The following is a 15850-nucleotide window of genomic DNA, read 5'->3' on the forward strand; positions in this document are numbered from 1 at the left end:
CCATTTACAGCTGAGGGACGGTCCGTTCCAGGATAAATGAAATGAGTCAATCATTTCCCCCAGCAGCTACACCTCGGAGTCATGTCGTCCGGCTGGGGGGATTAGAGGCTGCTATGAAGACTCCCCTTCCTTGTCCCGGTCGAGTCCCTGCCTCGGGGAGCCTACGGTGAATCACCCCGAAAAGGGGAGCGGGAGCGAAGGGGAGGGGCGCGCGCCCCCGGGCTGGAGGAGAGCCGCGGGACGAGATTCTAATCCAGGGCCGGGGAGCCTCGGAAGGAAGAGGAGGGGCCACGGCGCGTGGGGAAGAGAAGGAAGAGGCGTCCGGGGAAAGGCAGGGAAGGGAGAGGAGTGGAGGAGAGGAAGAAAGAAGGCGGAGGGAAAAGAAGGGGGCGAGCGGGGCGGGCCCGGGAGGCGCCCGGGGCGGGGCGGCCTCGCGCCTCGGGGAGGGTGCTGGGCGCGGGGGCCGCGCGGGGCGGGGCCGTGGGCGCCCGAGCTGCGGCGGGGCTGCCGGGAGCGGGGCGCGATCCTCCGAGCGGCCAGACTCGGCTCCGAGGGGCATGTCGGCGCCGCGCTCGCCCTGCGCCGCGGGCTGCTAGCTTCCCCGGGACTTCCTGCCCGCGCCGCGCACCTGGCCGCCGCCGCAGGCCGGGCTCGGGCTGTAGCGCGCCGCGGGCGGCCGGGCGCGCGGGCGGCTGCAGTCATGGGGCTGCAGCCCCTGGAGTTCAGCGACTGCTACCTCGACAGCCCGTGGTTCAGGGAGAGGGTCCGCGCCCACGAAGCGGAGCTCGAGAGGACCAACAAGTTCATCAAAGAGCTCATCAAGGACGGGAAGAACCTCATCGCGGCGACCAAAAGTAAGCGGGAACCTGGGCGCGGGTGGGCTGGGGCGCGGCGGGGCCGGGAGGAGCCTCTCCCGGGGTGAGGCGGGCGGTCCCGTGCCCGAGGCCGGAGACCGGAGGACCTGAGGTTCATTCAGGACCGGGAGGGCCTGGGGTCTTTTCTCTTCGACTCCCAGGCGGCTGGCCGCAAGTCCCCTTCCCCGCTCCTACCCCAGGGCCAGGAGCCATGCGTGGGAGACCCGTCCACGAGCCCGCCACCCCCAGCCGGGCGCCCCTCGGTGGCTGCGTTCCCCGCCGGACAGCCCACGGGCAGGTTTTATGGCACCGTAAAGCTGCTCACAGCCTCCTACGAAACAGAAACATCAGTTTTACTAGTTTTGTCTTGTGATCTTTCAAAAGAACTTCCCCGAGGGTTCTTTGAAAACCTGCAGGGTGTTGAATTGCACCCTTCCCTTGTCAATTTCTGAACTTCCCGGACGGTCTGGTCCTGGGTCCTTCACTGTGCCAAACCAGAAAGTCCACCTGGCCGCATTCCTGCCCTCCTCCTGCGCCGAGGAGGGGGTCACGGACGGGCTTGGAAGCGAGCAGCCAGCCAGCCTGCCCTCCGGCCCTAGGGAGCGCTGTCTGCAAGTGGGGGATTCCACCCCGGCCGGCTGGATGCCTTCCTCCCTGGTGCTTCAGTATCTTTTGAAAGACTCGGAAGTGAAGTGGCCACAGAAGAAATTGTGTGTGTGTGTGTGTGTGTGTCTGAGTGTCTGAGAAGAGTCTTTCTAGGAGGGAGGTGGGCTGAGACTCATGCTGGATCACTGAGTTGGTGATGCTGCTGTTAATGGGGAGGCATTAGCTCCAGTGAGAAGCTGGGCAGCCTGACCACACCTGTAACCCATAGCCGGTTCTGAGGATGCCTCTGACTGCGCCCTCTTTGTCTTCTAAAAGACCTGCCCATACAGCAGGCTGGGGCTGGGGGCAGTGTCCAGCCTCGCAATCTGTGTTAAGGTCTTTATCTCTTCCCTCACTTCTCAATTTAGTACTTTCCAGCCTTGGGAGTTCGACCCTTGTGTGTGTGTTTGTAGCCATCACCTCTAGGAAAAATACCCCATGTCACTGCCCCCTCCCCTTTCATTAGGGAAGATTAAACATACTGAACAAACTGTCTGAAGTCCCCAGCATAGTGCCTGGAACAGTAAATATCCGCGTAATGAATAAGTTGGAGTAAAGTTTAATGAGAAGAATTTAGTGAGCCATCCTTGTAATTTTGGAAGCAAGTCACTCAGCTGCTCTGGATAACGGCCAAGGTTCCTTTTGGTTCTGTGACCTCTTTGATGTTGCAAAATGAGGATAGGGAATCACTTCGTGTGGGGCATGTGACTAGTGGGCTTGTTTGGTTGATGGCTCTCCAGTGACCAGTGCCTTGGCATTGGGTATGTGTTGGGTGGGAAGCAGGGAGGGGCTGTAAATATGTAGGAGTGAGTGTAGAAAGGCAGAGGCCAGGAGAAGGGCAGTGTGTGTGTGCACACCCACACACACAGTGCCCATGAAGTGTGGTATTAACCAGTGTCACAGGCTGGGGAGTGGACCTTCTCTCTTACTGGCTGTAGAAGCTCCCTCTGGAGTTAGGGAGCTGAAGAGAGAGGCTTTGGTGTGGAGAGAGACAGATGGCAAAGCCAGTTTGGCCACTGGTAGAAAGCTATTTATGTGACTGCATATTAGCTCTTCTGCCAAGCAGGACACATGCCTGGTGTTCCAGCAGCAGCTAGTGCTTGGGGGGGGGGGGGGGGGCAACTCTTAGCCTTCCTGCCCAGAATATAGACTTTGGTGAATTTGTAAATTGGTATCATATTCCTTTTGATTCTGGACCTTTACCATAAGAAACATAATTTATAATCATGCTTAAGAGAGCAACCAGAAAGTATCCTTTTTCTCATCATGTTTAATTAACTTAAATTCTTTCCCAGAACGTGATAAAAACACAGCTTTGGCTTACAAGCTTTTGTCAATTTAGGAAGACACTGCCTTTGCCCAGCTCATGCCTTAAACTTTACTTCTAGCTCCTCTAGAAGATTAAGAGCACTGGACTTAAGTCAGGACAACTGAGTTTAATTCACCTTCACTGTTAGGGCCTGGCTACATGACAGTTGGGCAGGTCACTTAATTCTTTTATGCCCAGTTTCTCTTGCCCTACTTCTAAGAGACATTAGGAAGGTTCTGCAGTGTTTGGAAATTGCTTGATTAGTTCATTTGAAATTGCAGCCTATGTCAGTCATTTGCCTAACTAGTTCAGCCTTCCCATAACATCTGAGAGTCAAGAAGTCCAGAAAGGACGTGAGGCGTATGGAAGGAGGTGCAGCGAGAATAACAATCACCTAGGACAGGCTGCTTAAATTTTGAGTGTTTTACATTGTTTTTGCAAACATGGCATTTTGTGCATTTTCAGAATTGTGTGTTTAAGTGATTTCTGTTCTTAATTTCCCTGTAAGATGCCTCTTGCATGCACTAGATACTTGTTGGATTTATGTAATTTTGATCTCCTGATCTTTTGATTATTCTACAGATATGTAAAGATATTGGAGGGGGTTCTGTGGGACCTGGAGGCTTACTGCTGAGTTCAGTTATGTAGCAATCAGAAAATACTTAGCACCTACAATTTGTCAAATATTGGGATTGAGATAAAAAAAGAGGTAATTGAGTTCATTGTCCTCAAGTTGAATAAAGTTTGATCTAGGAAACGTGTCCTCTCTGTATTGTGCTAAGTTCTTGAAGAAAAAAAGGGTACATAGACACACAGGGTAAAAGGTTAACAATTCAGTGACAAGTCAATATTCTGACCTTTATAAAAGCCGGGAATAAGAGTTGGTTGTAGGTTAGAGTGGAGGTTTGCTGGAAGTCTGGGAACTCCTTGGTGTTTTGAGTAAGGACTAGAACCTTGTTAGATTGGAAACAGCTGAGAAGAAACCAGACCACCAACAGCGTTTGAGGATGACAAGGAGATCAGTTTGGCTAGAATAGAGATTTTCATTTCCGGGAGCAGGATGGGCTGAATGGAAAGGTCAGTTTCAGATTATGGAAATCCACCAAAGCGAGGTTGGGAGTGGGGACTTTATCCTGTGGAGAATGGCTGGAGGTTTCCAGCGGAAGCCAGACATAGTAGGAAAGAGATGGCTGAGAGAGAGTGTGTGACATCTGTGTGGGGTGGAGAGAGCCGTGACGGTAGGGAGGAGCTCCAGAGAGGAGAGTCCTGGATCCTTGACTTACGTGGTAGAGTGGAGGTCATTCTCTCAGTTCAATGGAGTCTTTGTTTAAATGGCTTTTTAAGTCCTTTTTTTCCACCCCAGTCCTTTCCTTTCCTAGAATAACCAGTGTCTTCTTTCAGTACAGTTTAAACTTTTGTAAGCCTTTCACTGATGTCTGTGTAGTTTCAGGTGCTTATGATCTGTAGACACGTGTGGCATATTTGCCAGAAACAGCAATAAGCCATGTATGCTTCTCTTACAAATTTTACATTAGGCATTCTTGAGAGAATATAGTCTATGCTAGAAGGAAATACATTTTATTATTTTTTTTAACCCTAACCTGAGGATATATTTATTGATGAGAGAGAGAGCGAGAGAGCGAGACATCGCTGTGAGAGAGAAACATTGATGGATCGGTTGCCTCCCGTACTGGCCCCGACCGACATCAAATCTGCAGCCTGGGGATGCGCCCTGACGGGGAATCAAACTGCACCCTCTTTGCTGCATGGGACAAGGCTCCAAACCGCTGAGTCACACTGGCCAGGGCCCCAAATACATATTTTTAAAACAAACATTTACTCGGGTATATAAAATGCTCTTCAGTAAACTTAGATTGTCTAGCTGTGTGTATGAGAGAGAGTGTGTGTGTGTGTGTAGGGCCCCTCACGTGTGAGCCTGCTCTTATCACAGATGCGGGAAGAAGGTCAGCGGCAGCGGGGATTAGAATTTAAGTCTTCCAAGTCTTGTTTTAGTACTGCTTTTAGGCTTTGCTATGCTAATGATTTTTGCCTTGTTTTCCTCAGGACACCATAAAAATTCCCTTTTGTTGTCTCGGTGTTTATTGTTTCTGAGCAGTGGTTCATGTGGTAATTTCTTCTGGAGAAATTTCTTGAGTTGCTCTTGCATCGAAACCTAGGGAAATTTGGAAGACTTAAAAGAATTTCACTTCAACTCGAGCCTCAGTTTCCTTTTTTGTAAAATGGGAGTGCTGCAGAAAGCCTTGAGGATTGACTAAAACGGCGTGAAAGTGTTGAAAATACAGGTGTAAAGTGGTCATGTAGATTGTGTTGTTCGCCCAGCCAACATTTTTTTCCTCTCTAACAATGCAAATTTTGTTCAAGGGTCTACACCTTTTCAGGGATATGTGTTTAGCAGTAATTCTGATTCGTCTGACTCAGTGGTTCTCAATTGTGGCTGACCTTTAGAATCACGTGGGAAGCTGTAAAAAGGACCTGCAGTTGGGGTTGAGAATCACTGAATTCTGTCTCAGTTGTGGTAAACCTCTCCTCTGGGCCAGTAACTAGTTTAAAAATGAGGAGGTAGCTCAGTTCTGGCCAGTGAGACATTGAGGAAAGTCTGCTGGAGACTTCAGGGAAGATTTCCTTTTGTGTGCGGGGTCTCATGAAAAGAGTTCTTAACTTTTCTCTGGTGTCTGGTTGTGTTGCCTAGCGCCTCTGCCACCATCATGAGACTGAGTGAAGCCAAAGTTAGGACTGTGGAGCAGAGAGGTAACTGAGTCTAATTTTTGATGCCACTGTGGGAGTCACGAATTCTGTGCTGGAGCCCACCTGTGGGTATCTTGTTGAATGACATAAGCCAGTTTCAGTTGGGTTTTCTGCTACCTAGCACCCTAATTTTGATGGAGCAGTATAACTGGAAATTTTGTGCTGCTGTTCCTATTAAGTGGAATTTAGAAAGATATAGAAATAAAATGCTATTTAAAAATATAACTTTTTACCCTGGCCGGCATGACTTAGTGGGTAGAGTGTTGCGCACCTATGGGTTGTGGGTTCGATTCCCAGTCAAGGGTACATACCTGAGTTGCAGGTTTGTGCCCTGGGTTGCAGGTTCGATCCCTGGTTGGGTTGGGAAGCTAGCAGGAGGCAGCCAATGGATGTGTCTCTCACATCAATGTTTCTCTCTCTCTTGCTCTCTCTCTCCTCTCCCCCTCCCCCCCTCCCCCCCTCCTTTCTACTCTCTGAAAATCAGTGGAAAAAATATCCTGTGGTGAGGATTGATGACAACAAAAAATATTATTTTTCTCTGAATGGAAAAGCATACTCATATATATTCTTTGCCCCAAAGAAATCACATGGACACCCCTCTGTGCCCCCCCCTCCCCCCCCCCCCCCGAGAGTCTTAAACTCTCGCTTGGGTTTTTACTACAGGGGCCTGCTCTCCAATATGAATGTAGACTTGCTGTAAAAATAATTACTATCAGACTGGAGCTGGGCTGTGGACCTAGGTAGGCTTAAAAACTTTAGATACTTTACACATGCAGGTGGTCCCTGACTCCGTTTAGAGTAGTTCTTATTTAGAGCCCTCCAGCAGCTGGAGCCATGTTTATTTAGAATGTTTTACTGCTTAGTTTGCTGGTCAGTTACCTGGATCTCTCTGACACATTGCCTTTTTCCTGTCCTCCCAGCTGCTCAGGTTCCTTCGACCACCTCCTTTGTGCTTATTTTTTTTTTGCGGGGGACTAGAGAGCATTGTTGGCTTTTGGAAGAGGAGGATATTTCTGTGTTTAATTCTTCCCCCCCCCTTTTTTAATATATACATATTTTTATTATTTTTTTTAATTTTAAATATACCTTTATTGATTTCAGAGAAAGGAAAGGAGAGGGAGAGAGAGAGAGAAACATCAATGATGAGAGAGTCATTGATCAAGCCCGCAACCCGGGCGTGTGCCCTGACCGGGAATCGAACCCCAATCGCCTGGATCCTAGGTCGACGCTCAACCGCTGAGCCACACCCGGCCGGGCCATATTTTATTTTTAGAGAGAGAGGAAGGGAGAAGGGAGAGAGAGAAATATCAGTGTGAGAAACATTGATTAGCTGCCTCCTGCACTCCCCTACCGGGAATTGAACCTGCAACCCAGGTACGTGCCTTTGACTGGGAATTGAACCCTTCCATCAGCTGGCTGATGCTCCAACCACTGAGTCACACTGGCTGGGGCGTGTTTAATCTTTAAAATGGCTGATGAGACAGAATGATAAGGAAGATTAAGATCGTAGGCTGAGGTATTAGTGTGTCTGGGTCCGCAGCGTAGCTCAGCCACTCACTAGTGGTGGTCAGATTGCTTAGCTTTTCTGTATCAGTGTTGTCATCTGTAAAACGGAGATGATTATTCTTTCTACCATAGAAGGTTACTACTTGGATGAAATGAGTTAATACATGTAAGGTATTTAGAATAAGCACTCTTAATCATTATGATGTATTGTCTAAATTGTTACATGTGTTTTAATATTGAGACCCCTTTCTTGCCTGAAAAATAGGTGCTGTGCCCAGAGACTAATATTTAACCTTTTAGTACTTATTTACCCTAAGAGTATATTTGTTCAAATCATTCCCTGTGACGAAGAAGATAGACAAACTTGTCAAACTGTCGAAAGGATTCTAAGGTTTGAATGTAGTTCAGGATGCTGGAAAATCTTGAAGGTAAGTTGATAAAGCTAAGTAGCATCTTGGGAAAAATATTTTCCAGAACTTATTTCTGATTCTCAAAGATTTGAAGAGGAAATAGAAGGTGTCATTAAGGCTGCTGTTGTAAATCTAGCAAGCCATCTGCCGCGGAGGCTCATGCATTCAGCGGCAGGCCTCTCTTCCAGGGGGTGGTAAGGAAGAGTGGAGATGACCAAGAGAGCTCTGCTCAAGGTCCTGAGATGACACCATCAATGACTGGAGCCTTCAGATGCTTAAACATTACAGTGGTACTGTCGGGGGATATTAACTATAGTGATTAACATTCAGGAAACCCTAACAACTTAATAAGACAGTGCTTGTGTTTGCTATGGGAAATCCACAATGAGAAAAAGAAAGCGGCCAGAGACATCTGAAAGAGGGGTGGGTATTCTGAAGAGCTATTAGGTAATCCTGTTCTCTACAAAAGAATCAGAGACATCTGAAAGAGGGGTGGGTATTCTGAAGAGCTATTAGGTAATCCTGTTCTCTACAAAAGAATCATTAAAGTCCCCAGGACAAATTCCTAAGGAAGCTGTTCTGAAACCTCTGTGGCTCTAATAGCCATATGATTTTGTGGGGTTTTTTTTTTGCATCGTAAGAGAGGCAAATATAAAACTATCGGATAGTCTGCAAGTTGCTATAAATCATGCTTTAAGAGATTGCTGACTATGTGGCAGTGAATAGGTGAACTGTTTACGTTGGACCATGGTTAATAACACATGGTGTCTTCCGTAGGTGTTTTAGTTTGATGTTAGAAACATAGCTATGAAAATACTCATTTGAAATTCTGTGTTGTCTTAAGTTGCCTTTGACTGTCTACATCTTGTTTAAAGAAAAGTTGGCTTTATCTCAGGATTTGCAGAAGAGTGTTTAGACATTTCTAGATTATAAAACTGATTAAGGATGTCTTGGATGTTTTACTAGGTTCCTTTCAGTGAAATTTCATTCTGGAGACAAATAGGTGATTCCAGACTACATCTGAAAAGTGTTTTATATTATTTAAGGTGTGTATAATTTAAATAATTTTAATAATAGTAGCTAACTTTTATTAAGCATTTACTGTTTGCTTTACTTTGTGTTAAATTCACGGCAGGCATTATATTATTTAACATGAAGACTTACTTGGTGAAGTATGTTACTATTTACACCATTTTGGAGATTAGGATACTGAATTTAGAGAGACTAATAGCTTGTCCAGATCACTCAATTTGTCAGTGGTGGAGCTGGAATGTCAACCCACATTTGTCTGACTCCAAAACCCTTAACCACAATTATAAGCTGTCTCCATAAAGGGGTGTAACTGCGGTCTTCTGTTAGGGGAAGTTATGATAAATCCTGGTTATCAGGAGTGTGTGTACATTTCATGATCTAGTTATGAGACTGTTCTTATAATAAGCTCTGCACAATGGCCATGATTTATAATAGGAATTTTAAGGCTCCCTGGGATGATTATTGTAAATAAAACTAATGGCTAACTTGTATAGTATAAACATCAGAGACTGGGTTGATTTAGCGCCGCTTACTAGATACAGACCTGCACGTGAAAAAAAAAAAAGACTGAGCTTCCTTCCACTCAGTCTTTCTGTCCCTTATGTCCACCTCTGTCCTTCTTTTAGACCCCTTTTCCTCACCATTCACCCTTCAGTAAATTTTAATTTTGTTCTCATATTTTAGTATTAGGCTTTTTCCCTTTAAAAGTTTGTGAGATATTTTAGAGATATAAAAAGATATTAAGAATCTCATTATAGACATCTCTGTATTTGCCTCTCAATTTAAGAAATAAAAGCTTCTCCAGTAGCAAGTATCTCAAATCTGGTGTTTACTATTCCCAGGCATTTTAATTCATCTGAACACATCCCTAAAGAATAGTACATTTTGCATGTTTTTAGACTTATATAGTGGTTTCATACTTTGTGTTCTGCAACTACTTTTTCCCCTCAACATCATATTTATGAGATTCATACATATGGATATGTGTGGCTCTGTTTAATTTAGTTCAAACTCTTTTTTTCTGCAAGTGGCTTTTAAAAAGACTTTGTTAATTGATGTTATGTAAATAACATGAGAGTTCTACGAAGTACCTTATATCCATGCATTTTTTTGGTATGAAACAATATATTTAGAGAATTTATTCAGTAGAAAAGCCTTAATTAATTTTATAAAATTCAAAACACTAGCTTTGACACCAATTTATAAATAATGAATCCATGAATTTTGAAGACATTTAATAATATTTTTAAAAATATTTTTAAGTTATAAGCATAGTGTGGATCATCAGAGCAAGCCAGTTTAAATTTCAGGATTGTAAAAAATAACTGTTCTGACTCATGAACAACAACAACAAAATCTTTAAAAGCTTTTTTGCTGTATTGAAGCTAGACTTTAGTAATAGTAGGCAGAGAAAAAATGATGTTTGTATTTACAAACACAGTGTGCGTTAAGTACTGTCAGTCTAGTTAGGTCGGATGAACATGATTTTTAGGCAGGGATTGGTCGGTATTTTGTGATAGGCCTCAAAGCAAACAGGAACCACAGCCTGCTTTACTTGCTTATCCTAATACAGGAGCATAATTTATAGACTAGCCAAGGGGATGCTTTTGTAATGAGAAGGCCTTGACATCCTCCTCTTTAAACAAACAGGCACACACACACACTGAAAAACCCCTGATGCTTTCCATTCTTAGGGCAGGCATCTCTCTGAGCTTCAAGATCCCCAGGAATCACACCTGCGACGCTCCCACTGCTGGGCCTGCCTCCCAGGTTGAACTAGAATTTCCTCCCCGAGTTTCCTGAGGAAGATGTTAATTCCCTGCCGCTTAATATTTCAACGCTGAGTGTGCGCTCTCCTTCCTTGTTGACTTGTTCACCCACAGGCCCCGTCTGCCTTCCAGCACCATCTAATAGTGAGTCATGGGGAGGCATGTGGCTGGAGGAAGTCAGTTGGGCCAAAGTAGTGTCACCTCAGGTCTGAATACAGGGTGCTTCATACTCTTAAAAAAAAAAAAAAAAGAATGCTTTTATCTCTGACTATAAAGTTGGATCTACTACTTAATAGCCCAGTAGGCCTTGGGCAAGTTGCTTAAACCTTCAGTGCCTAACTTTCTGTTTCTTTATTAGTAAAACGTAGATAGTAAGATACCTTATGGGGTGATGTTATTTATTCCTCATGTTACATATTGAAAGATCTTAGAACTCTGCTTGGCCCATAGGAGGCGGGGCAGGAGGAGGGGCTGGAGGAGGAGCCTCTTCTTTTTTCTTAGAATGCTTTCCTAACTTCCTTTGTTGAACTTGAGCACAGTTACAGCTTTACCAGTAGTGACAGTAGAAATAGCCTGCGAGCACATTCTTTCTCTCTTTTAAGCTTACAGTATTTTGAAGCACGGGACCGAATATAGGCCTCTTATTTATTAAATAGGAGAAAACATCTGTAGTCATGTGTCGTGGTCCAGCATATTACTGAAGAACTTTGCTTGTAAGTGTTGGGGACAAAGCCAAAAAAGTACAAGGCAGTGGGACACTGACATGTCATTAGGTTTATCTGAGAATCTGGCAGATAGTACTTTTGTCACTCTGACGAGTAGTATTGTTTTTCTTTTGTGAAACGCAGGTCAAAGGCAGCACCGTGAAGACATTAAAAACCATGGGCTTTGAAGTTAGATTTATGTACTGTGACCTTGGGTCATTTGCTTAATTTCTCTGTGCCTTGATTTCCTGTTCCGTAAAATGTGGATACTGATTTCATCTCCCTTAATGTTGCTAACATTAAATTGTTAATTATTTGGAGAGCACTTAGAAAATGGTCTGAACCATAGTGAACCCTATATGTGTTTGCTAAGTATAGAAACAAATTTAAAAATCTGTTCTGTCCTCACTATAATGATGTCATTTATGACAATGGGGGAGAAGTGTCATTCCAGGTGATTGAATCCCACCTATTGTGGACTAGTTGCTAGAGGTTTAACAGTGCATAGCGACCCTGTGTCTTTGCAGAATTTAGAGTAATGGTGGGGGAGACAGAAGATCAATTAAACAAGCGATGTTATTCACATTGTTGGGATTGCTTGGCCATAGTTAACAGGACTACCTATGTTAAGAGGTCAAAGAAGACTTCAAGGAAGTAGTAACTCCTAAGCTGAAACCAAAAGGAAGGCGTAGGAGCGTTTCATGCTGAGGGTAGGGAAGAATTCTCTTAGCACAGGGAAATGTGGCCTGGAGGCCAGAGAGCATGAGCTGTAGAGGAAGAAGAGCTCAGGGGGGTTGGGGAGTGGGGCAGGGAGCCAGTGCAGATCGGGAAGAATGGGTGGCTACAGAGGGGCAGGGGCAGGGTTGGGACGGGCCTGGTGAAGCAGGTTAAGGCAGACTTCATTCTGAGGACAGCAGGAAGTGATTGAAACATTTTGAGCATGGGCTTGGCATCATTTGAGTTATACATTAGAAATGTTTCTCAGGTTGCTGTTTGAGAATGGATTTGAGGAAAGCAGGACTGGAGGTCAGTCACCTAGGCCAGACTTTGGTGGCAGGAGAGGCAGGTTCTGGAGGAGTCAGGATTTAGGGGCTGCAGGCTTTGTCAGGTGATTGGGTGTGGGGGCCGAGGAAGGAGGCATCTGAGATGATTCCTCAGCTCCAGTCTTGGGCAGCTGAGTGCTGTTGACCAAGGTAGTCTAGCTAGAGGAATAGGTTTTGTGGGGGAGAGAGGGTACATTTTTGGTTTTGAATATGTTGAGGCTGAGATATCCAATGGGCATAGTGTGTTTCTTTTATGAGCGTGTATTTTAGGAATAGGTAGCAGAGCTAGAGAAATGTGAAGATTCTGGGGACACAGCATACAAATAGGAATTGATACCATGTAACTCGATAGTAAACCTGCCCAGAGAGAGAACGTAGACAGAGAAGGCAGGGTGGCTTAGGGGAAGTCCTGAGGAACACCAGCTTTTAAGGAGAGTGTAGAAGAAGAGCTTGAGAAGGGTATTTGAGAGCAGTAGCCGCTGACAGAGAAAGGTGGAATACTGGGAGGGGATTGCACAAGCCAAGGACAAAGAATGTTCCAGAAAGTACGAGGGGGCAGACAAGGTTATGCTACGGAGGTCAAGTATGATAACTCCAGGTGACATTGCATTAGCAAGACTGTCCTTGGCAATAGCTGGGAGAGTAGTTTGTGGTACAGCAGGGATGGGAGCCCAGTGGCCGAGGGTTGAGAAGACATTTTGAGGGAAAGACATAAGCCTTTGGTGTACGGATAGCTCTCCCAAATCATTGGTTCATGGGTGAGATTTGAATCAGACAAAGAAAGTATCTAGTAGAGAGGAGAGCAATGATTCAGGGAATATTCCAGAGTAGAAAGTGGTTCTGAATATAGAAAAATATGAGATTCAGATTCCAGGGGATGGGAGAAAACACCTTTCATCTATTTAAATAACAGAAGGGGTGGAAATGATGGGTGCACACCCAGGCAGATTTGTAAATTTGTTTCAGGACATTGAGTCAGTTACTAATGGGTGCATTTTAGAGGCAAGATAGTTTTCAGTAATTGTTTTAATTTCTTCCCAAACACATTTTTTTTTCTGGTTAATGAATAATATGTGACTTGTAAGAGTTGTGTTATAGTAGGTTTGAACTGGGTGGGATGGAATATAGATGTTAAACTATTAATAAGAAGAGGTAATGGGGGGAAGGGGAGAAAAAATAGGAGTAAAATGTCTGGGTAAACAACCCTCAAAGCACCAAGAAATAACTTTTTCTCAGACTTTTTATTCTGCTGGCTCTTAAAGTTGAGTACGTCATTTAAATACTACTTAATCTTGGTTTTAAAAAATGTGTTAAACCAAAACATTTTTTTTTTTCTTTTTCACTGGAAGACACTGCTGATTTTTGTGTTTTATCTCAGTGGAATCGAGCTGGTTCTCTTTGGATTCCACAGAGAAGAAAATGCTTCCAGCAACATCTGGGAAAATTCAACTTTCTGCCTTTCTGTCTGAGAGAAGAAAACCCAGAAGAGTTAAAAGTGTGGTAATTGTTTGTGATCTAGAAATAGCTTTTCCTCCCATTTTCAGCTAAGTGAACAGGTTCAGTTTAAGAAACGATTGCTAAAGGAAAGACATTCTTAAGAAAGATGTAAGCCTGCGAGCGCAGCGGTGTACAGACAGCCCTCCTCTTCCCTTTGGGCCTGGCCGTACCGACTGCAGGCGCACAGTGTGCCTTCCAGGAGGTGAAGTGAGGAGGCTCTCAGGTTCTTCAAAGGGAGGGATTCAGGACTTCAGTGGAGAAGTTCATGGTTTTTGACCCTGGAGCCAGAGTTGATAGCCTGTTTTTGTGGAAACCATAGGCTAGGGTTCAAAATTAATCTGAACACCCCTCTTTTTCCTTGGTTAAATTTTTGGCATAAAACATATTACAGATACTTATTCATTTCCTTCAGTCACAAGTGAGAGAAACCCAACCAAAACTAGTTGAAGCAAAAGGAGGGAATTTTTCAGCCCTCTGGGTGAAGTCTGAGGAAGGGGGCTTGTTTTACGTGCACCGGAACCCAAGGATTCAAACACTGTCATTAGGTCTTTTTCTGCGTTTCTCTGAATTGCTTTGACCCTCAGCTTGCTATTCTTTCCATGATGGCAATAGTTGAAGGTTCATGTGTTTTTTATTCTGAGCATTGTAGAGGAGAGCAACTCCTTTTCCTTAGAGCTGTTGCTCTCAAATAGATGATTTTGACGCCCTGAAAACATTTTTGGTTGTCATAATTGGGAGGTGCTCCTGGCATCTAGTGGGTAGACGCCAGCGATGCTGCTAAACATCCTACAATGCTCAGGACAGCCTCCCTACAACAGAGAGCGAGCCAGCTCCATGTGTTCATTGTGTTGAAGTTAAGAAACCCTGCTTTAGAGATAGGGAGACCATATAGTCTAAATCAGGATACTTTTGAGAGTAAAATTATGCCAGGACAACAGGCATAAGCTGGGATTGCCCAGCATGAACCTGGACGTGTGGTTGCCCTCCCTAAATGGCCCGTCCGTCCCAGGTTACTTAGCCAGCCTGGACCACTGAGACATGGCAGGTGGTGTACTTCAGCCAGCCTGGTGATGCGCCAACCACTAGGGTGAGGAAGCAGGCGGCAGGTGATTGTCGTCTTCAACGGAATATCAAGGCCCAACACAAAGAGATGTGCAGAACATAGAAAAAAGATGATATCCCGTATGCGAGAGAACTTGCGTTTTTGGAAGTGACTTGACTGTTTGTCTGGGCCTAGGGCTTTGCATGGCAAATGAGGCTCTGTGAACATAGCAAGTCAAAATAACCATGCCTTCTATGTTCTTCCATTGCTTAGTTGGTTAATTTTAACCAAAATAGAGAAGGGTGGGAGAGATGGGAGGGTGGAAATAAAGACTGTGGTCTGTGCAACTTGCCTGGGTACAAGGTCAAGGTTCTCAATATGTGTTGATTAGTGTGTGTGCCTTACCGTATTTGACCTGTGAAGTATGGAGTGACTACGGCATTTTATTGATCATTGTGGAAAATGCTTAAATTGTTAATATTTATAACATTTTTAACTTGTTATAGGCCAAGAAAATACTTAAAAAATTAAATAGTGGTTTGCTGGCTTACTTTAAATTTCTGACACTGACAGTGCTCCTGTTTAGTTTTGGAGAGAGTATTGTTGAGAAAAGCTTTCAGGTGACTGACAGAATAGATTGAGTAATTTTACATTCTTTATCCTTTTAAACAAAGAAAACTATTCTTTTTTTGAGTGTTTCTTCTGATTATCATTGTTATTTTTCAATTTTTTTTCTTTTTGTAATAACAGTGCTTTCTTTTTGTAAGAATGAGTTTGAAGACTTAAAAGCTTTATACTATGTAAGATATGGAAATAAATATATTGGCTCTCCCACTCAGTACGACTTCCTCAATGCACAGTTAACTTATTGTAACTTGAATTGGAAAATAGAATATTTTAAAATCTGTTATTTATTTTAAAATTGCATAGTGATAAACCTCAAGGAAATGGTAGAATATTTACATGTGAGGAAAAATATAGATAATGAATATATGGAAAAATTTATAGCTTTGCTAAAACAAAAGTAACTTTGAAAGTATTATTTTATACAAATTTCTTTATTGAGGTGGTCAAAGGAAACTATTCTTGAACCAAACTTAGAGCTGTTTTTTTTCTTTCTTTCTAATTTTATATATTCCTGTTTTAATTTTAAAATTGAAATCAATTGAGAAATTTTGTAAGCATCCCAAAAAGTTATCTAAAGAAGTTATAGTTTTCTAAAATTGTGTGCTCGTCTCTGGAAATATTTTCTTAGTGCATTTTATTGGGCATG

The 15850-nt window shown here is 43.9% G+C and overlaps 1 protein-coding gene across 2 annotated transcripts in view; it reads left to right on the forward strand.

The window, feature by feature from the left end:
- The first annotated feature begins 554 nt into the window (after positions 1–554).
- The window catches only part of ARHGAP10 (Rho GTPase activating protein 10), a 249936-nt gene continuing 234640 nt past the window's right edge, over positions 555–15850 (forward strand). The window contains exon 1 of one of the 2 annotated variants that reach the window (XM_016206885.2): positions 555–854. In XM_016206885.2, coding sequence (XP_016062371.2) covers positions 701–854 — 154 coding nt within the window. In that variant the 5' untranslated portion in view covers positions 555–700. The remainder of the gene's footprint in view (positions 855–15850) is intronic. The other variant, XM_087816505.1, reaches the window with a different exon arrangement.

Source organism: Miniopterus natalensis, chromosome 4 (genome assembly GCF_054644295.1).
Source record: "Miniopterus natalensis isolate mMinNat1 chromosome 4, mMinNat1.hap1, whole genome shotgun sequence".
Classification (NCBI taxonomy): Eukaryota; Metazoa; Chordata; class Mammalia; order Chiroptera; family Miniopteridae; genus Miniopterus; species Miniopterus natalensis.